Source organism: Sturnira hondurensis, unplaced genomic scaffold, assembly GCF_014824575.4.
Source record: "Sturnira hondurensis isolate 20B ecotype Veracruz unplaced genomic scaffold, ASM1482457v3 Scaffold0005279, whole genome shotgun sequence".
Lineage (NCBI taxonomy): Eukaryota > Metazoa > Chordata > Mammalia > Chiroptera > Phyllostomidae > Sturnira > Sturnira hondurensis.
This window is the reverse complement of record NW_028077910.1, coordinates 3,930,426-3,954,322: the sequence shown is the minus strand read 5'-3', so window position 1 is coordinate 3,954,322 and position 23,897 is coordinate 3,930,426. Positions and strand designations below refer to the sequence as shown.

Genomic DNA, 23,897 nt, shown 5'->3' with positions numbered 1-23,897 from the left:
GTTGTTTGATATATAAAACATGACTTAAGTAAGCTTTCTGTCTAGAATGTGGGGAAGGTCAACATGAATGAGCTCAATATTAAGCATTGCATTCCACCAGTTCTAAAAACTCTTGAAAAAACATATTGCTAATAGCTGCTGAATATTAATAGGGAACTGATTTTAATATATAGTTTCTATTTTTTTCTAACTAGTTATCATGTGAAAAAAACATTCTTGGCTTACTAGTTTTTACCTGGAATTAAAAACCATGAAGAGAATAAATCTGGTCGCTCATTACATTGACTGAATAGATACAGACACAGTGTACTATACAAAGACTAAAAGTGATGATGAAGTTGCGTTCCAATTCTCAGTGGTATGAAAAAATATTAACAATATCAAGGAGTATACCTTTAGGTGTCTTCTAAAAGTAAGTTTTATAATTTCTCTATGTAAACAAATTGATCAATTTGTGTTTTGAGCATATATTCTGCCCAAATACTTTTCACATTCTTAAGACTTAAAACTAGTTCTGAATGTTGTCTTCAAAAGTCTCCTATTACATGAAAATGTTAAAATGTTACCTAATACACCAACCTGACTTGTTTCACTTGAAGACTAACATCAAAGGCAAATCTCTGTCCTTGACAGAATTATACCCATTTTCAGTTCAAGTTTATTTATATTTATTGTCTATTATGTGTCAGTCGAGGGATACACACTAAATGACTCTTATACTTCAATAAGCATTCATCAAATTATTTAGCCAGTTTCCAAATTAGTGTCTGAGGAAGGAGGATGGTAGTGCTGGCCTTAGATAACACTGCATTCCTGCTGAGGCCAGAAGAAAACAGACAGATCTTTTTTAAAAAATGCAGAAATGGCAAAATTCCTACCCTACTCTTATCTACTTTGCGAGTCAAGTTTAATGAAATGAAATCATTGACCTTTACGTATATTGGTTGTTCTATCTATGATCTTATCTCAAAATCCAACTGACTGTTATTGCAAAACTAGCTTTCCACACGCAGATAAAATTTTGTGGAAAGAATGGGCAGGACTATTATTCTTTAGAAAAGAACCAACTGGGATGAACCTAATTCCATTTTTAATAAGGTCATTTTCTGGATCATAGAGGAAATACGGTCATGAATAAATGGGTGGTTAAGCCCTTTACAGTGAGAGAAAAAATAGCGCTTGATAAATCAGCAGATGGCCACACTGACGGCTGCGATCAGGAGGAACCGAAGGCAGTGCAGTTCGTCTGCTACGAGACAGTGATTCGTATACTGAGCTATTCCAACTGAAATGCCCATTGATCCCTAACCGTGTTATGTTGTGGGCCACGTAGACACTCATAGATGGACTAATTCCTAAGAACTGGTAGCACATGAGTCTATAGAATTATAGCACTTCCAAATCTGAAGACTGATACATCTTAAGCATTCTCTAAATTACTGTAAGTCAATCATATATTAAGAAAGTTACATATGCTTCTTTATAATGCCAGTAAAATTTACCAGTCATCATTTTTTTTTGGCAATTAGAGACTAAAATCAAAGGTGATTTTCTAGTCTTGACAGAACTGTGTCCGTTTCCTGTTCAAATCCACAAACACTTATTGAGTGTCTATTATGCGTCAAGCCCTAGCGTACATATCACCTAGAAACCAACAATAATCTTTGACCCCCCACAGGCTCACCACTCAGTGAGCTGCTTCTTAACACTGGATGTCCATCTGTAACTGGCAGAAGGTGTGTTTTATATCTTTGAGAGAAAAGCCAACCTCCATTTCTCTGTTCAGAATCTATCTCTCAAAACCCTTAGGGAGGGCCTAGTGACAAGTCTGTCTTGTCCTGACTCTGTCTTACCTCTTATTCAGATTTCTCATCTGAAGGATTTTATCAGTGCAGCCAAGGAGACTCTTCAATCTTTAACTTTACTTACAGTTATCTATAGCCCCTTGGTAGTGGACAGCTGTCAGCTAAACCAACTTGCATTCATCATTCACCGATCAAGCAGCCCAGCTCGGAGATGAGATAGAGAACCTAAGCCAACAGTTCATTACAGCTATCTCAGGAAGGCGCTCATAGCCATCTCAGCCGGAAACCTCCCTGGCTGTGAAAGGCTAGACATTTCAGCCTTCACAGTGATGGCTACTGCTCTGCTTTGCTTCAATGTCTGATTTTATCTGAATAAAGACTGAGAGTGTCTGTGAATCTGCCTGAAAATTTGCAGATGTGTGATGTGTGTAAATTGCAGATTCTTGGGAAAAAATAATCCACAGGACATGCTTTCAGCTTGTGACTGTACATAAGGAATAAGCAGACCAGGCCTGACTAATTCACTCATATTGGCTGTGCTAGAGTATGCTGTGCCTCGCTGCACAATCAGTTCAGCCTGGAATCCGTGGGCACCAGGCTTCTAGCTACACCTTCAGATTTGCAAGCTGAGCTCAGCTTGATCATTAGCAAGTGAGGGATACACAGAAGAAACAGCAGAGCCAAGGCCCCATTTTGGTTTAGGAAAACGATACTTAAATTTATTTATAATTTCTTTAATTCTATAAATTTGCACCTGTGGTATCCTATGTGCAGAAGGCTGTCAGGGGACACAAAGGTGAATTCCTTTTATCTCCCCTCAAGCTCCTTCAAATGTTTATAGTCTAACATGGAAAAGAGTCATTCATGAACATAGCTATTTATTCAGACTATCCATAATAAAAATGTATAGTCACCATTTCGGCAAACATTTATCGAGTGCTTACTACTTGTTAGGAAGTATTCTAGAGATGTATTGCATAATAAAGAACTGTAACATAAAGTTAGTATGTCAAATTATAATATGGGAGGTTAGAATGAAAAATGCACACTATAGTCCAATTTACAATCCTTATATTAGAGGTTTCTATATCACTTCCACACTGTTATTATCCTACCTTCGCTCTTTTGAGCCCCACTCTGTGGCTTCTCTGTGTCCAGGAGGCTTGTGATGGCCCTTCATACAATTAAAAGTTTCAGATGAACATTGCAAGGAAACCTAAAGCGAATAAAATAAGTACATCAGGGCCCATGTATTTGTCTCTTACATATAGCCTTCGACTCTGAATAAAATGCCGTACACCCGAAGTCCAATTTTCTAGAGGTGAAAAACCTACCTATCGTAGATGCAGTCTTTCTCCTCCACCTTGCACATTATGTTGCTGCCTCATTTACAAAGAGCAATATGCTGAGAACTGCACGTCTTTTACTGCATTTCACGCGATAGCTCGAATTCTGTGTTGCTTCTGTTCGTGCTTCTCTAACCTCAGTTCCTGTCGAATGGTCCCATCAATATGACTTTGAAGTGAACTGTAAGATATGCTCTGAATATAATTAAGGGAGTTTTTACCCCCTTCTTAGAACCACATAATCGAGACAGAAGATATAAAGGAATAAAGCAGTCAGGGCAAAGGTCCAATGCCGGTCTGTTTAAGTTTCATGGCTGTGAACATGGCCCTTTTTTGAAATAAAATGACAGTTCCGTCCCCAGGAGCTTTACCTGACAGCCAGGTTTCTTTGAGAGGAGTTGCTCACATCAAGTGAAGGTAGTTCACATTCTCTTTAAAATTAATGTAGAATTGAATGAGTGCTTTATCCACTTACCCACTTTATGAAAAGTGAGTCCTATTCTACTTAAATGAAGGCTGAAGAAACCACAAGTCATTAGCCTAGAAATACTTTTGATGAAAGATAACTTTTCTATTGAGTGATGTTTAAAGCCAGAGGAGTTTTCTTCCACTTTCCTTTCTCGCTTAGTTATTTTTCTCCTCTCTGATTGTGCCTTTGTGTTATAAGAAAGAGGCTGCTGTGTTTCATTGTCACAAATGGATCATACATTCGTTCCAGTGTGTGACCTATGGAAAGGAGAAGATTATATTATCAAGGAAAAGAAAGAGGTTATGTAGGCTGGTTGATTTGTTAAAGGAGAAAAAAGCTAAGTGTTCAGAAGAAAGATGCTTAGAAGCCCAGAAAAACATTATTTTAAGTTGCTACAGTAGATGAATATTTTGCTTAAAAGCAGATCATGGATAAAGACACACTTCATTATTAAAATATTAAGTGCATACTTTTTTCAGGACAAAGCTTTTAAGTCTGACTATTAACTCACTAGGTAACCCCAAACTCTTATCTATTATTCAGGGTTATTATATAGGCAGAATGAAACATTTTATGCAAAAGACTTAACCAGGTACTTCGTATAATGTAAGCTTCTTAACAATTTCTAGTTATACTACATAGGACTAATCACCATTATTAATTGCTATGTAATAGAATTGGCATTATTAAAATCATGTAATTAGTTCATATTCTAGGAAGACCAGGTATATATGTAATTGTTTGTTATTTGCATTTTGTATACTTGATTTGAATTAAGTGGTTTATTCCAGGGAAAGAGGTTGTAAAATAAAAATAAAAAAAGACTGCTAGTGGAATGGGGATCTGATGCAGAGAAACTTTAAGATGGCAAAGGAAACACAAGTCGACGAACACTTACCCAGCCAAAAACCTGGAGGAAGACTTCAGGACGGGCAGAAGTAGGCAGACGTCTGCCCTGGCTGAATCAAAGAACCTGAGGAGAGGAGAGACAGAGGAGGTCCTATGAGCAGAGTAGATGGTGCTGAGCCTAGAAGCTGAGTTTGAGAAGTTAACATTCTTTCTTCTGTTCATAAATGATTTAAGATGAACTAGGGCCCAGCTTGGGGAGAAAAAGCAGCTCTGACCTAGGCTATATAGATAATCAAATATTGATCACCTCTTCTACCTTCGGAGCTGTACTTGTTTCTTTGTGCAAGGTTTCTCTGGGCAGACTCTGGCATGCTGCTTTTAACAAGGAAAGGGCTGCTTTGTTTGCTCTTTGTTTGTTTCACCACTGAGCACAGTATAACTGTATCAGCTCAGAGCAGTGGGGAATCAAGGGCTACTTTATTGCCAGGCTTGCACCTATAGCTGGTGCGGACCACTTTTATGAGTCACCCCACCCCACTGGGTGTGCTTTGGTGGAGCTAATTCTTCATCTTCAATGATAAAGATGATAGTAATATCAACCTACTGTAATAATAAAAAACATAAGGAAACTATTTAGAAAGTGGGAACCTGCTATTTTTACTACTGAAATATTCAAAGAAATGGTCACCAAGAAATGAAAACTTTTCAAATATTGCTCATTTAACACTGGGCCAATTTGCAGTGTAGAATTTATCTGTAATAATAAAAAACATAGGGAAACTATTTAGAAAGTGGGAACCTGCCATTTTTACTACTGAAATATTCAAAGAAATGGTCACCAAGAAATGAAAACTTTTCAAATATTGCTCATTTAACACTGGGCCAATTTGCAGTGTAGAATTTATCAGCAGGATTCTTTTTGTCTTCATGAGAATGGTGAAACGGCCTTCTCACAACATGCAGGAAGAGTCTATGCCTGTCTACATGCAAACAGTGCTGAACAATTGGCAGAACCTTGTAGTCGACCTCTTGAGCCAGCTGCCCCTAACTCATAAGGCACCTACCTTTGAGTACCCCAGAAAAAGGTGCGCCCTGCAGGATGACTCCTTTGTGGCATGGCAATTTTTTCATCAGGAGGTGGCCCTGTTTATGGGCCACCCTGTGGCACCTGGGTGAAAGTGGTCAGGTGCAACACACCAGTGGGTCTTCCTCTTAGGTGAGCTCAAAAACTTCGTAGCGTGGTACACAGTACTTCGCTTGACATAGGGAACAGGTGAAAAACCTAAAGAGCAAATTATTTTCTGTAGAACTTATAACATTGCTTTTGTTATAATTAACATTATTCAAATAAATTGCAAGTTAAATTACTACAACTTGGCTCAGATCAACAGATATTCATCTACATATGTACTTATTCATTTATGTGAGTTAGAAAATGGTTCCATACAATGAAGACAAAAAAGAATCAGATAACTTTGTGTAAAAAATAAAAATTTTCCTTGAATGTCTTGCCAGAAGAACCTGACAGATGTTTTCCATCTTGTGTGAGCACAGAATAAAAGGAAACTAGTTCAGGCTACATAGATATTTCAGTTCTGAAAATAATTTCATTGCAAAGAGAATGATAAAATTAGGTTATAAGAGAACACTTTTCCCCAAGGTAGATAGAACCTTAAAGGTAAGATTAAGAATTTTATTGTCCTACATTTTAAAATCCAACTTTTCCTTTCCATTGGAATATAGGGTAATTTGTAGATAAAATTATTATTTTTAACTGCAAGAAAAATTAAAGTCTATATAACAGGCCTCACACATTCCTTTTGTTCTTGTTGTTCGCTGTGGGATAACTAATTTTTTCCCACAGGAAAACACCTCTGCTTGTCTAGAATAGTTAAAGGTGGAGAAGAGGTCAATAGGATATTTTCATACTCCAAATTTTTGTCATTTTAGCCTATAACACAAAACACTGTTACACAGAAACAGTTGATTAGTAAAACAAAAAAAAAAGAGGGGGCATAGACCATGTAGTAAATTGTTTGAGTAAAGAAATCCACACCTGCTTCTCACCCTTTACAAGTGTTGGGAATAGAAGACGGGAAAGTAGGTCCTGGCCAGGCGTGTGACATCAGGCAGTTTATACGCACTCTCTGATCCTGTTTTCTCACCCGTATGATTATGTGATTGCTCTAGCTACTAAAATTGTTGTCAGTCCTAACATTTTTGGTTAAGAATTCCTTAGGTTTTTTATCTTTAAGACATCAGGGTTCTCAAATGTTAGTGTATATCAAAAACACCTGGGAACTTGCAAAAAGTGCAGATTCTACCCCCAGAGATGCTAGGCCCCTCCCAGATATTCCGATTCAGCAGGTGGAATCCAAACTCTCTTTTTCACTTACTTTCTTCATGGTGAGATTACAGGAAGTCAAGGAATACATACAGGAAACATTTAAGCGAAACCTAATTTTCTGAAGAACAGAGTCACATCTTATTGAACTTTGTATATTGAGTAACTAGTATAGTTCTAGGCAAAGAGTGGGTGCCCAACAAATGCTGATTTAATAAACTACTTTCATTCAAAGGTGTATTAACACATTTTTAATATCTGGTTTTCTAAGAGAAAGATGGGACATTTCCAACAGAGGGAAGATAGGCCATATAGTGGTTTCTGGTAGCTACAAATTGATGTAAAGGACTCTGTTAAGTTAGCAAATTATATAAGACAGAAAACTGTACTTGAACAAGAATTAAATAAATTAATTAATTAAAAATTATGCCTTCTCTTCAATATAGCTCCCCTCCTATCATCAATGTAAAATTTTAAAAAATATATTCTGCACTTGTATGCCTTTTATTCAGGGGCGTAATAATAGGATACTCACTTTAGTCTGAAAAAGGACTAACCCTTTGTACATTAAGTACTAGAAAATCAAGCTGTCACTTCAACCCATGGAAGATGTCTCTTGTACCACCTCTGCCAATGTCACCCTTCCTCTACGGGGTTTGATTTTGCTACCGGATCTGGGGGAGTAAGCCTCATTGCACTGCTCGTAACATCAGTCTCTGTGCCTTCGACTCTCCGATTCTTTCTCGTTTGACTTCATATATATTAATACAAAGATTCGTTCCACCTTTTTCTTGAATAGTTAATCACTTGGCAGCCAACACCCTACTGTGGCGCTGCAGGTCAAATCAGCTGAAAAGGACAGTGACTTCAGGCTGGAAAATATAATGCGTAGTGAAAACTGTGCCCAGGACAGGACCTCAGACTTGTCACCCAGACATGAAAGATTTATTTTCAATTACAATTCCAGGCTTAATGTGAGGGCACCCTGTGGGGGGTGATTCAGATCACTGCTTCTTCTAAATTGACCTTGTACTTGTTTCAGTATTTTCTTCACTAGGGAACAGCATTCTGTGACCCTTGGAGCTGAAGAGCCCTATTAGCTACTGCAGGAATTGCTGGGCTAGGAAAACGTCAGAACAATTCCTCTAACTGAAGGCCAAGTTACATGAATAATTTCCTCCTTGGCGAATCTTCACTGGTTAACACAGCAAAAAAAATGGGGCTTAAGGCAATACTTCCTATGGATTGCAGGGGCCAATCACACCATGTTATATAGGTTTAAGTAAAACCCAAAAGCAAAAAAAATTCAGTTTTCATTATTAGGTGGATTTATTGTCAACACCCAATTAAGACTTCTCTATCATACGTTCCTTTTGCATGAGTAAATAAGAAGACCTGAGGCTAACTGCTGGTGCTGCTACGTTGGTAGCTGAATTAGTGATTTGCCTCAGGATATTCTGGCTCCCTGTTCTAATGCCTTTCTGCACGCCAGCAGCTGCTCCATAATGCAAACCATATGGCCCTAATCTAGGGTTCACAAGCTTTCCTTTTAAGAATTACTAATTGAACCTTCCTAGGAAAAGTTGCATTTTAAAGAAATATATCTTTCTAATCTAAATTTCGAGGGAGTCAGAACTTTGGATTATCATTCCAGTTTTATTTGAGATCTGATTATTAGGAAGTAGCTTAGTGTAATTTTCTTTATATTGTAGCTCTCACTACTTCTAACCTGAGACTTCTGAATCTACATGTTCCTAGACCATTTGTTGTGGGACGCTTACACGGCTCTTCTTTGCCTTTGCATTTAGCTATTGTACCCATAATCATGGATGATTATATTAGCTAAAGTAAACATATTACCTTTACTGGGTCCATCTTGTGGGGGGTTTAGTTTCTCCTTAATAGTTGTCTATATAATGTTATGAATGGTGCCGGATTTTTCTGGTATATGCAAACACAAAGAATAGTCCAACTATATCTGTATTTAGGCTGTGCATATAAAGAAACCATCAGCTGATTTTCTCTTGATATATATGAACACACACACATTTATCCATTTTCTCTGGAATCAAAGGTGTGTAAAAATAGACACCTTTACCTGGCTGGTGTAGCTCAGTGGATTGAGCGCGGGCCTGCAAACCACATGATCGTGGTTCGATTCCCAGTCAGGGCACATGCCTGGGTTGCAGGCCAGTTCCCGGCAGGGGACACACAAGAGGCAATCATATATTGGTATTTCTCTCCCTCTCTCCTTCCCTTCCCCTCTAAGGATAAATAAATAAATAAATAGACACCTTTAACTCCATAAGCATTTCCTGTCCACCTGCTATATGTGTGGCACTATGCTCCATTTGGAAATAAGGTCAAATAAATAATTACAGGTCAGTGCTGGTACATAGTTCCCAAAGAATGTCCAGAGTAAACTGAGCATTTAAAGAAAGGTGGACTAACTGTGTTTAAGATTTTCCCAACAACAACATTTGAACTGAGCCTTGGGGACTAAGAAGGAGTTGACCAGCAGAAGCCCTATTAGGAAATTCATTAATTTGTTATCTATTTATGAAATATTACATGGAATATTATTCAATGATAATTAAGTGTGAGAAACACAGAAATGCTTTCTGTTTATTTAGGAAGACAGACCAATACCCAAGTAACAACTTAACACGGCAAGAGCTCAGATGGTGGCAACCAGAGGATTGGGTGCTAAATCACTCATGCGCGTCCTTCCTGTCTTTGCAGTTTCCAGAACACAGCTGAGGCGCTCAGAGAAGAATCTGTTCCCTTGCTCTCCTCATTGACTTTATTTTATTCTAGTGGCATCATCTAGGCTACTCACATAGCCATGCCTTTTCCACTTTTCAAAAACTCTGTTATTAAAAATATTTTTAGTCAGCCTGAGATATAGTTTTGTTATCGGCTGTCCGTGTTTGTGGGTGTGGGTGTGTGTGTTTATGTGAGTATAATGGTGTGTCGGTGCTGGCACACGTGGGGGTTGTGAGATTATTTAATGTTGTTCCAACTGACTGTTTTACAGCAGTGTGGGCCACTTTTTCACAAATGAGATCTCTTATACTCCAAAATTCAGAAGTGAGCTTCATTTTTGCTTTTTTGTAATAATTATGTTTGTAATTATTATAGTTATTTTAACTTTAATTAATTTACTTTTATTAAATTACTTTGTAAATGTAATTAATTTTATAATTAGTCAAAAATTTAAATTTCTTTATACATGAAAATACTATTTAAACATCTTAACCAGAGTGGAGGCCAAGATCACACAACTAGTTATAAGTTTCTTACACAAGTGCTGTTTTTTATTGTGTCAAAGCCAAGTAAGGATGTGCTGAAAGATGATGAGGATATATCAAATTGATATAGGAAGCAGCTTGGAGAAACTCTTACTGGCCAGATATGGAACAACTTGAGTATCAGATTAATGGGTAATAAAAGATTATGACCCCTAGAATAAATAAGAACCCATGAGTCCATAACAATATAAGTGAATGAATGAGTGAATGAATAAACGACTTAATAATGAATGTAAACTGGGAATAAGGGAAATCTCCTTACTGCCAATTTCAACTAATAATAAAATAAATGATGAAATTAATATTTGCTTCATATAAGAATCATGAACAGATGGTAAAATTAGTTGAAGAAGACATGATGAAAAACAGGACATTCACAGTCTCAATATTGTCTGTCTACTTTATGTTTATTAAGACACAAAAAAAACACAGTAACTTAATAGCAGAGAAATCTGGAAAATTACCACCTTAACTAAGTGAAACAACTCAACATTGGGTGCCTCCTATTTTGATGAACTGAGATGGACACAACATTATTTCTATTACCTTTCTGCTGAAAATTCTTAACCTAAGGAAATATGACGGGGGCTCCCAAAACAGAATTATCTTCTGGAGAGCAGGGCTCTTATCGTACAGGCCCCTCACCCCCCAGTTGAGTGTTCTAGGAACCCATCTGTATCAGTGTACCAGCTGGCATTGTTGAGAGAGTCTGGATTCAAATTCAGTGAATATTTTTAAGGCTCTTTGAATGTATCTGCCTATGTCACAAGGGGTGATTTACAAGTGCACCTGCCCACACCACACTTAGTATTCAGCAGTTTCTGAGCAAAACCAGCATGATCCCCATACCCCGCCCTTTCTTTCACTTGATCTCACCCTGCATAATTTTTTTCATTTCCCTGTGCAAAGAAGTTCTTTAAAGGGAAACATTTTGCTGATGTGGAAGAAGTGAAACAAAAATAGCAGAAGCACTGAAAGACATCAAAATCGATGAGTTCAAAAACTATTTTTGAGCAGTGGAAAAAATGTCTTGGTAGATGCATTGTGTCAAATGGAGAGTACTTTGAGTGTGACTAAAGTTTAAATATGTAATAAACACATTTTAATAAATAAATTCTGTTTTGGGGGGTCTCATCGTATAATCATGATAAGTATTAAACAAACATTAATTGAGGGACATTCTACACAATAACTGACCTGTATTGGTCAAAAAATGTCCAGGTACAGAAAAACAAAGAATTATCAACAAACTGTTCAAATTAAAGAATGAAATAGAAAACTAAATTTGACATGTGATTCCAGAATTGATAGGGGAAAAGAGAGAAAGAGAGGATGCCAAAGAGAAGGAGAAAAGAAGGAAGAGAGAGGGAGGGAGAGACACAGAGAGGAAAGAAAGGAAGATGTTGAAAGGTAGGAAACATGGGTTAAGGGTATAAGGTAGTTTTTGTACTGTTCTTGGTACATTTATGTAATACTGAAACTTTTGGAAAATAAAACATTTTATTTCTGGGTTCTAGTTTCTGTTCCATTGACCTATGTGTCTGTTTTTATGCCAGTCCCATGCTGCTTTGATTACATGGCCTTGCAGGACAATTTGATACCAGTTAGCATAATTCCTCCAACTTTGTTCTTTTTTCTCAAGAGTGCTGTGGTTATTTGGAGTCTCTTGTGGTTCTGTATACATGTTTGAATTATTTGTTCCAGTTCTGTGGAAATATGTTTTTGATATTTCAATAAGGATTGTATTGAATCTATAGATCATTTTGGGTAACATGGATATGTTAACAATGTTAATTTTTCCTATCCATGAACACCAGAGATGGTGAAAATATTGGGATCTGGGGGAACTGAACAAAATAGAGAAATACCGTCAGGTGTTTTCTTTCTAGGCATCTGTTGGCAAGTCACCTTCTTCCTTCCCATTGTATGCCTCTACACCCAGCTGGCAGGAACCAAAGCCTTGGCCGGTAACTCAGTTAGATCTTCCAGATGAGCGATTAACAACAAGCAATTACATCCAAATCAGATAAATAAATAAATAAATAAATAAATAAACCAAAATATAAAATTTTGAAAATGCCACCAAGTTATATGGTATTAAGATATCAACCTCATTTCAGAGCATTTTTTTGCCAGAGGATACATAGAAGAAATGTAGACAGCAGTTCTCAAGAGAAGACAACAGCAAAGAAACTAGCTGGAGGTGTTGGGTAATTAGGCAGTATTATGTGTGTTCTTTTTCCCTATGTAGACCCCAAATTTTCCAATTTGGGGAATTCTAAACCATTACATTTTTAAATCTTGACTTAAATAGAAGAAAAGGAAAGCCATTCAATTCTTACATGAGAATTTTATTTCAATATAGCAATGTGTCTCCAAGAAAACAGAATATTTTTCAAAGCAAGTCAGGTGACAGAACAGAAAGTAGTAATTGTTTGCTGAAAGGTCGGATGTTGAAGGACTAGTACAAGGATTTCAAAAGTCTAACAGGAAGAGAGGAGGGCCTAAAATGAGTCAGCAGCAAGAGCAGAAAGCAGGAGACAGACAGAATGCAAGGAAGAACCGGTTGTACTGAGCAACTAAGATGGAAGGAAGACGCAAGAGAAGCCCATGGGACTTCTCTTTGAATTTTCAGTTGAGAGAATTAGAGGTAGTAATTCCACAGCTTTCAATGTTTTTATGTTTAAGATGCAAAATCCTTAACGAGTTATTGTCTGATCTATATTCCCAAGTTCCCAGAAGGATGCCTCACTATAATTTAAAGTGTCATATCTGCAAAGCTGGCTCTTTAGTGCTTCATGTGGTCTCTATTTTGAGCTATTTATCAATTTGACTACAATCATCCATATTCAGACAATGGCATTGATGAACACAGAAGATTTCTTTCCTACCTCTTTAAAAGATGGGGTAAAAGTAGGTTTACAGTTGTAAGTACATAAAACACAGGGTTTATTCTTATGTTCTTATTTATTAATTATTACATTATTTCCATAGAAACAACTGTAAATTTACATTTGCCCTTCTCTGAATAGCAAGAACTCTATACTGTGGAATATATATCTATATATTTTTTCTATTAAGCACTTCCATAAATTAAATATCATAAACATAGTTTTTCATATTTGCCCATCTGTCCTAAAAAAGAAAGCACAGCTACAGTATAGATTCACTAATATCTTAAATTTCTGACATTCTAGATGTCACCTTAAAAGTAAACAGTCTGCATTTTTCTACTCTCAGTTTTCTTCCTGAATATGTTTGGGTATTTTTGTCTATTGAGATGCACCCTGCTTTCCTTGTTTTTATGTTCTAATGACACTGCCCATCGGTTTGTGTGTAAGAATACAGATTGGGTCAACCAATAAGCTGCAGGGCTGCTCTCAGACGCCTTAACTCAGTTGCTCTCACGCTCCTTCAGCAAGCTGTCTGAGTTCAATGGACATCAGTAGCCCAAGCCAATACTTGGGTCACAATATGTATGTCTTCATTTATTTTCCCCTTACCTGATTTATTTGGCTTCTGCATTCTAAGTTTTCTCTCTAACACCTGGAAATAATCCTAGTTGCTAGTTCTAGTAAATAAATTGATGTCAAACTTGAATATTCAGTGAATTTAATCATAACAGTAGAACTAGTATTTCCATGCAGAGCAATGGTTGAAGAAGTTTTTAGTAGAATAAATTTCTAAGTGGAAAGCATAGTATTAAATAAATTCTGTTTGAAAACATAGCCAAACGACAATTACAGTAGATACTTGAGCTGGTAAAACAATTCTTAAGTTCAAATGTGATAATTTTTCAAGTTTTTATATTTGACTTAATTAAAATAAATAGTTGAATTTTTTCAAAAAAAATCTGCTGCTTCTCCCCACCCCACCCCACCCCACCACACACACACTAAGAGCTTGATGCTTGTTTTTATAATCATTATCATTTTATCTTACAAAAATAATGTGGCAGCGTGTTAGGATATCAATTAGTTACACAATAGGAGCTCACAACGAAAGGCCAGGGAAAGCCAGATAAAGTAAATGACAATCTGTTAAAAATAATTTCAGTGACATTAAGAAACAATCTTTTCTAAAGTAATCGTGAAGGTAAGGAACACTTTCAGATCTTTGCAAAATTGAGTTTTTCCATGGCTGGACTATAGTTGAGCAGTTCAATGTGAAGTTTAACTAGAATGATCTGAAATGATTCTGCTGTCAAGGACACCATATTTAACAATTTAAAAACAGAACTTTAAATGAGTAAAGCACGTCTCTGGATGGCGGGGTATAAAGAATAATGCCAATGCACATCACTTGGGTGATTAGTAAACTGCGTCTCTTCTAAGGCAGTGATTTATTCAATATTTTGCCATTTTGTGTTCCTAGATGAGCTACACAGTTTTGTTTAAATATAGCATCAGAAATCAAAGAATTAATACAAAGATGTTGTATCAATTTATCAAGCTCAACAGGATGTGATTTGATTGGTTGGCTAGCCTTAGTAAATGTAACAGTTGTCTATCATTTTTTCCTAACAAAAAAAAAAAAAGCTGGAAAGAGATGATAGATGATTAGATAGATAGATACATAAGAAATAGGCAGATACAGCATACACTTGATATAGAAATCAAGAATGAGGGCAATTCAATTCGGAACTGAAGGGTAAAATTAGAGTTTGACAGAATGGTTTGGGGCATTCCATGCTTATGACACTAGCTTGTACCCGGTGATTTACTTTGTTTTCAATGCAGTGTCTTAGCGCAATTTTGGGATTCAGCTAATTTTGTTTCCATTTTTTCTTGAAGATACTACAAGATTTCTTTGAAATATGTATTAGGTAAAAGTTGCTCTTTAGAGAATTGACATGTTTTTATAGAATTTGTATATAAATACTAAACTGCTTGACCAATACGAAAGTAGTTGAAATGGTGCTACTAAAACTGGAATTATAGAGGTGATACTATTCAGTTACTGCAGACACAAATAATCTTATCAGTATGGTTCTGTACATGCTTCATATTGAATAGTGATGAATTTATTAGTGAACTGGTTTTATATGAATGTCAATATTTATTTGAATGAAACTAGAGTTATTCAATATTATTTCCAGAGGAGTTAAGTACGTACAAATCCTGAATTGCACTGAGTGGCAGAAGCTATATTCAAAAATCAAATTTCTATCTAAATATAGTTGGGACATAGAACTATAGGTAATAAACTACCTACAGTATATGCTCATTCATTCATTCTCTCTCTCTCCCTAACACACACAAACACACACACTCATTCATGTCTCCTGCATCCTTCAAGAGCCCTTCCATCTAACACACAAACATCCTTCCATGATGCTGTTTTCAGGGTTCATGCTGTCAGTCATGTCATAAGTTCCTTCAGAGGCTCAAGTTAATGGTCAGGTTTTGCACCACATTTACCTAAGAGTAAATAATGTTTAAAAAAATCCTTCCCATCTTTCTTTTCAGGGTAATGCACACAAATACAAACACACGTGCAAACACACACATTAGAGTAGAGATTGGTTTTTTTTTCTGTAGAATTTTTATCCTTATAGGAAAAGAAGGGCTAATCATCTGGATTTATATTTTTTGCAAATTTATTTCTTCTATAATGATTCTAAAGAATTTTTTGTTCATATGTTCACTTTGGGTATAAATTGATTTTACTCAATTGATACTATTATCACAGTCTACTTTTCAGAAATGTAATTGTGAATTACATTTTTACAAATTGGATAAAATAATTTTTACCACAAAATTGAAGCATTATGTTGAGTTTCTATTATAGGTCCGCAAAAAGAAAAGAAATCTAATTTTTAAAAATTATTTTTATAAACTTGTTGTATTTGGAAACTATGTTCCTGAATATAATTAATCAATTTACATGTCACATATCTCTAAATATTTTCTACGTAATATATAAATGGTCTATAGAAAGAGATATTTTGTCAAAATAATTTTCACATTTTTACCGAATTCATATCAAGTGCAGAAAGATGTTCTTCAAGGGTCAACTACTACGCTAGAAATTCATTCACCTCTTACCGCCACAGTATTTTCTCTGTCTCCTTTTTATCAATTGCCTTTGCCACGCTGTCATCTCAGACCTGTGTAAGACCCCGACCCCATTCTTTCTGCCATGCAACACTTCTCCCTCCTCATTACCACATTCGCTATAAAGCCGCGCTTCTAAGCATTCTAAAAATATGAATCAGAACTTCAAAAAAATCTTCAATTATTCTACCTTGTTTTCTAATTCAGCAAGTCTCAGTTTAGCATTTAAAACACTCCAGAAAAAAATGGTTTAAATTACTTCTAACAGAGTGATTCTTTCTTAACCATGGACCACCATCAGTAAAAGTGTGTATATACATATCATGCAAAGAGTTGCATATAATTTTATTCACAAATTTTAGACAAAGGCACATGTTCTCCACCCTCGCATACTGCCACTCAGCTACACATACTTTGAACTCCAACCGCGTTAGACCGTGAGCAACCTGAGGACTGACACAGTGTTTTACACAAAAGTGCATTCACAGAGGCCCTGTGACACTCCCCCAAATATCCCCACCAAGTAACTGGGCCTCTGGAATCTCTCCCTGGAGGTCTTTCAGGATGTTTTTCTTCCTTCTACCTGTACCCTGTTGCCTGTTACCTGGATAACTTGGGAAAGATAAATATCATTCTTCAGATTATAGTCTCTTCTATTTTTCCTAAAGTAAATCCTTTTATTCTGATGGGAAATAATTTTTACTAAAGAACTTGTATTCACCATGATGAACACAGGTTTCAGTTGTATGTAAATGTAATGCTCATTTGGTTCATGTCAGATCAAAAGGGTGTTCTAAGATGTCTTTTTATTCCTATTTTTCAGGTTTCTTGAGCACAGGGGATCAGGCTGCAAAAGGAAACTATGGACTCCTTGATCTCATACAGGCTTTAAGATGGACTAGTGAGAACATTGGATTCTTTGGTGGTGACCCCTTAAGAATCACTGTTTTTGGATCTGGCGCTGGGGGTTCATGTGTCAATCTTCTGACTTTATCCCATTATTCTGAAGGTAACCGTTGGAGCAATTCAACCAAAGGTATTATGCAGGTTGCAAATTTTGACAATTTTGGTGTCTGCATGCCACCACCATCAGTAGTATGTGATGCTCTGTAATAATCTGTGTTCAAACTGAGTGTCAGGTTAAACTCAATAACTGTTTAAAATTTTGATTTCTCAGCTTTTATATGCATGTTCAGATTTTTGTCAAACTCTTTGTCTCCTGTGGAGCTTGGTAAGGATGTCCTTTCAAGCACACTTCATAATAGTTAGCATCACAGTTACTTTTCTTTCCTGCAACGGGTGAGTTTGGGGAACATCAAAAATGTTCATAGTTCTGTCATCTCTGTGTATTCAGTAATCAAAATCAAAGACAAGGTTGTTGTTTTTTTTAATTCAAAGATAGGGTGTAATGTACTTTTAACAAAATAGGCATTTAAAACCCTTTGCTAGTAAAAAGGAAGCAGTTAGAAGCTAGTTTGTCTAGAAATAAGATTTTTCACTTGTTGTTTGGGTAAAAAAAATGGATGTTTGATTATTTTGCATGCATGATCCAAAATTGTCAAAGCATCAAGGTCACAAGAAGAGCTTTTGATTTTAAAAAATAAGTTTGAATTTGTGCTTTTTCAACTCCAAAAGTATCCCCACATACCCCTCAACACAAGTTTGGCAAAACAGCATGGAGCGCTCATGAGGCTTAAACCACGAAACATTTTCCTTGTCTCCATGTTTCGGCCTTGGCACCCTTTTTAAGTGCCTGTCTAAAGCTCATTATGTTGCAGTTTTATTGACTCCCATCTTACCATGAGTTTAGTGATTCATTCAATTTACATTCCTAACATATCCACAAGAACAGAAGTGTTTAATTGGAGAAGTTTGCCAAAGCAAATACTTTCTCTCCATTATACATACATAAGCAATAGAAAAATAGAAAGTAGACATCAAGATAGGCCATACTTTTTTGGTCATTTTTTTATGTATTAAGAAGGTATATACTGTCAAGTGTTCAGGAAATATCTTAATTTATAAGACTGAATTTTATGATATAAGTACAAAATATAAAATATTTGGTTTTGGTATCAAAGATACATTAATGAGGAATTTCAAAAGGTCAGCCAATAATTAAGTAAGTATATATACTTGGAAAATCACATATCATTATATTCTAAAGGTAACCATTGGAGCAATTCAACCAAAGGTATTATGCAGGTTGCAAAATACGTACTGTATTTTGCCATGTATAATGCATACTTTTTTGCCCAAATTTTTGAGGGAAAAATAAAGATGCACATTTTACGTGGGCAGTACTAAGGCTATATCTATATAAATGTTTTTAATTCTTTTATTTATGCTTTTACATTGAAAGTGTAACTCCAGAAATCAATAACAATATCCATATGCAATATAATACTCAGGAGCACAATAATTAGTTTGGTTTCTAAATAAAAATAAATAAGTAAACAAACAAATAAATAAATAATTGCATTAATGATTAAAACAAATTTTTTTCTGGGAAAAAACATGGGTGTGCATTATTCATGGGAGCACATTATACATGGCAAAATATGGTGATTTATAGACATAGTTTCTGTAACATCTCATATGTATTAGAGTCCTGACTCTAGATGGCAAAATTCACACATGAGAACATTTTGAACTGTCTAAAGATTCTGGTCTGTAGTGGAAACTTTATTTTGAAAAACAAACTTAGTTGTTTTTTTTTTAATAGAACAGATTATATTTTTCTAGGCTAAGGACCACAGTAAGTAAGCTAATGTTTATCAAGGTTAACCTTAGGCAATCTGTTCAGACTTCTTAAGGTCAATGTTTTCCTTCTAGGTTTTCTAACACTATTTGTATATATGAAGCAAAAACAATAAAAAATAAAAATAAACCTGGCACCAAAGCCAATTTCACCCAGTATAAAACTAGCATTTAATATAAAGAAACAAATCAATTAGTTCATTGGCTAGCATTGTTATCTGCATGGTAAATGGCTATGCAAGCAATTGAAAATATAGCAGCATTCGATCACTCTCTTCAAGGAAATCTGTCCATGCCTGACCACACAAATGGATTTGTGTTTGGTCTAATCCTAAGTTTATTTCCACAAAGCTTCTTGATTTTGACCAGGAGATGCTTGGGAGATGTCTTGAAATAGTCGGGTTTCTTCTGTCTCTTGTATAGACATAAACTTTCAAGCCTGTAAACCCTCCAGGGCTGCAGCGATGCTCAGGCCTGTATCAGCCAGGAGTCAGCATAGCTTGCACACACACGGCAGGCATTGTCACTAATTACCAAAGATATGGTTTTTCTCAGTACCAGCTATATGGCATATTTCAGACTATGTTTAATAATATTTATTCTTCTTAAACTCTTTTTTAGTGTATATAGTTAATGCCCTTAAGCCCCTGAAAAAGGAAAGGGTATTATAGAAATTACCAGTTCTATTTTAGTTGTAAAGTTTTTAATTAGTAAAATATTCATCTGAAAAAATATTGAGAGACATAGAGGCTACATAATTTTTTAAGTTGTCTGTATTTATATCATTTACTTTTGCATACTTTGCTCTAGCCAGCTAAAAATATGTTCATAAAGATGTCAGCAACAAAAATATATTTAAGTAAGTAATGTTTGACTTTCTGAGTACTTTTAAAATTCTCTAGGAACATATTACAGCCTGAATTTTTAACATATATATGTGTGTGTTTGGAGAAAAATCGAAAATTTTGCTTCTAATTCAGACACTGTTTTAGCACCTTTGTGAAAACTGTTTTTATCTCACTGACACATATGGATAATTGAGCATGTGTTTAAATAACCAAACTCCAAACTGCATTTGGAAAATGATAACAAATACAATTTTTATTTATTTATTTTATTTTTTATTTAATTCTTATTCAAGTACAGTTTTCCTGTTTTATATTCCCTGCCCTGCAATTTTTAAAGAATTTAAATAAGTTCTATTTTAACACAAAAATTTTATTGGAAAATACCTTAATGAGTAGATAAAGTGTATTTGTAAATTTGAATGGCATGCAGCTCTAATCAAACTGCAGATGGGGCCATTTTATAATTTTTAAATGCAATTAAGCGAAAAGCAGTGGACCGTGTACTTCTTATCTTTTATTATAAAATGTAACAGTGCCTATTCAACACTGGAAAAAGTTAAGTCACACCCCATGAAATCCTTCTGCTGATGGTTTTTTGTTTAACACAGTGAAAACACTCCAAATGGGATGTCTTCTTCTGAAAGATGAATATTCAGCATACTGTGTCTGACAGGAAGAGCTAGAAGTATGTCTGAAGCAGTGTTCTGTTTCGTGTGCCTCAGGGCTATCCCCAGGGTATTAGCAAATCTCCAGCCCTAGTTGTTGTGTGAGCTCTTAACAATGCTTTTTCAAATAAAATCTGATTAAAATAAACATGCAGAGTCATTTTGAAAGAAGATAAATGCAGCCAAATTAGAGGAAATACGCTCAGACATCCTAGAATCCGATGATAAAGGGGAGAGAGTTGGCCCTTTATGGTTGGCTTTAATAACAACATAGGTGTTTACACTCTGAGCACAGACATACTTGGGGCTCTTAACAACTAGTATTTACATATTCTCCTCCTCTCCTTCCTTTAATGCTCCTTTAAGACAGGATCAGTTTATACCTCTTGATCTCTGAAGTGGTTGTAACTCAAAGAGAAAGCTGAGTCCATGTTTCTGATTCATTATACCCTGGGGATGCCTCTACGTACTTGCTCTTAAGCAAAAATGTCTTTATCTCCCTGTTCTTGAGTTGTATCTGGGTTTTTATATACGTGGCTAAAATATCTAATGTTATTGTTTGCCACAATGTTATTCAAAGGGCGTATGAAATTCTTTATTGTTTTTTCCCCATAGGACTTTTTCAACGAGCAATTGCTCAAAGTGGAACAGCCCTTTCCAGCTGGGCTGTTAGTTTCCAACCTGCAAAATATGCTAGAATGTTGGCCACAAAAGTTGGTTGCAATGTTTCAGACACAGTAGAATTAGTGGAATGCCTACAGAAGAAGCCTTACAAAGAACTTGTTGACCAAGATATTCAACCAGCACGATACCACATAGCCTTTGGACCTGTGATTGATGGGGATGTAATCCCCGATGACCCTCAGATATTGATGGAGCAAGGAGAGTTCCTCAACTATGACATAATGTTAGGGGTTAACCAAGGAGAGGGATTAAAATTTGTTGAGAATATAGTAGATAGTGATGATGGCATATCAGCTAGTGATTTTGACTTTGCTGTTTCCAATTTTGTTGATAATTTATATGGATATCCAGAAGGCAAAGATGTTTTGAGAGAAACCATTAAATTCATGTATACTGACTGGGCTGACCGTCATAACCCTGAAACCAGAAGAAAGACGTTACTGGCCTTGTTTACGGACCATCAGTGGGTGGCGCCAGCTGTAGCTACAGCAGATCTTCACTCAAACTTTGGTTCACCTACATATTTCTATGCCTTTTACCATCATTGCCAAACAGATCAGGTTCCAGCTTGGGCTGATGCAGCTCATGGAGATGAGGTTCCCTATGTGCTAGGAATCCCCATGATTGGACCTACAGAGTTGTTTCCTTGCAATTTCTCCAAAAACGATGTGATGCTGAGTGCAGTTGTAATGACATACTGGACAAATTTTGCTAAAACTGGGTATGTACCTAAGGAATATAATTTAATAAAAATATCTCTTTAAGCATTTAAAAGTAATATATATTTTGTGCCTGAATAATTTAATAGATTAATACAAGCAATAGGTATCAAGGTCCTTCTTTTCAATATGTATGTATGTATGTATGTATGTATATATTAAGGTCCTTCTTTTCCAAATTCTATACTGTGCTGTTTCAAAAATTATTGCCTTATTAGTTCTTACTTTTTAGTTTTTTAAAAAGGCTTATACTTCTATTGCATTAGTTGACAATTAAGTTTATTTTGGTGTTTTAATTGCATAAAACATTATTACTGTTGTTCAATAGTGACAGGTATTATTTTATGCTGCTTCCTAAATTACAGTGCTATACACCCTTTGATACTCCCAACTAATTTGTTATTGTGGGCAGGCCAGATATTGTTAATTCTGTTTTACAGAGAAGGGACATGAGGCTATCAGAGTCTCATAAAGATATTTCCATGCCTAGTATGTAGCAGTTCTAGGCCTTGAATCCTCATCTGCCAGTTCCAAGTCCTGTCTTTTCCACTACCTCACATTGTCTCTGCTAGTTTGCCTATGAGACAAAGCATAGGCATCTAAATATTTAAATCTTCAGGTGGAAGGTGGGGCTTACTTACATTTACATCATTATCCATTTAACAATCTGCCTGCCATGGGAGTTATATTTGTAAATTAACCCGAGTTGTTATTAAAACACAGTCTAAAGCCTTGCTGAATTACCTCTTGATTTATATGTTAACCTAGTACTATTTCTATTAAGCAAAATAATAAAGTAATTTTGTTCTCATAATTGCTTTTTTCTTCCTAGTGACCCAAATCAACCAGTCCCTCAAGACACAAAATTCATTCATACCAAACCTAACCGTTTTGAAGAAGTAGCATGGACCAGATATTCCCAGAAAGACCAACTGTATCTCCATATTGGATTAAAACCAAGAGTTAAAGAACATTATAGAGCCAATAAGGTGAACCTCTGGTTGGAGCTTGTACCTCATCTGCATAATCTCAATGACATTTCTCAGTATACCTCTACAACAACTAAAGTGCCATCAACTGACATCACTTTCAGACCGACGAGAAAAAATTCTGTACCTGTCACATCAGCCTTTCCCACGGCCAAGCAGGATGATCCCAAACAACAACCGAGTCCATTTTCAGTGGATCAAAGGGACTACTCAACCGAGCTGAGCGTCACCATAGCAGTTGGTGCATCGCTGCTATTTCTGAATATCTTGGCATTTGCAGCTCTTTACTACAAAAAAGATAAGAGGAAACATGATGTTCACAGGAGATGCAGCCCTCAGCGTACCACTACCAACGATCTGACCCATGCACAAGAAGAGGAGATCATGTCCCTCCAAATGAAGCACACTGATTTGGATCATGAATGTGAGTCCATCCATCCACATGAGGTGGTTCTTCGGACCGCCTGTCCCCCAGATTACACGCTAGCTATGAGGAGGTCACCAGATGATGTTCCCTTAATGACACCCAACACCATCACGATGATTCCCAACACTATACCAGGGATTCAACCCTTACACACATTCAACACATTTACCGGAGGACAGAACAATACGCTGCCCCATCCCCATCCCCACCCCCATTCACATTCAACAACCAGGGTATAGCCAGATAAGAGAAACAAACTCTATTTTTTTTGATGGATTGCAGTATAACATTACTGAAGATTCCGTGGCTTTCAACCTACAAGACTCTTACTATTTAAATAAGGAGGAATATTATGTGAATATACATATCAAGAACTTTGGGGGTTTTGAAAAAATGAATTGTATATATATATACACAAATCAACTTTAAAATGAATTTCAATTGCTTGAAGCAATTGTTCTGAATGATACTTTTTCATTCACATTCAAGAATTAATTTTTTGAAGATTTATGTTCATGATGGAATTAGGCATGTGGAACACCAAACAGGAAAGAACTATGTCTGAAATATAAAAAATAAAAATAAAAAACAACCATGAATATGCACAAGGGACACACCAATGGAA

At 36.0% G+C, this 23,897-nt stretch overlaps 1 protein-coding gene across 1 annotated transcript in view; it reads left to right on the top strand.

Annotated features, from left to right (window-relative positions):
* Positions 1-23,645, top strand: part of NLGN1 (neuroligin 1) — a 431,286-nt gene extending 407,641 nt beyond the window's left edge. The window contains exons 2-4 of the mRNA XM_037046504.1: positions 17,004-17,216; positions 21,069-21,858; positions 22,689-23,645. Coding sequence (XP_036902399.1) covers positions 17,004-17,216; positions 21,069-21,858; positions 22,689-23,511 — 1,826 coding nt within the window. The 3' untranslated portion in view covers positions 23,512-23,645. The remainder of the gene's footprint in view (positions 1-17,003; positions 17,217-21,068; positions 21,859-22,688) is intronic.
* The last annotated feature ends 252 nt before the right edge of the window (positions 23,646-23,897 follow it).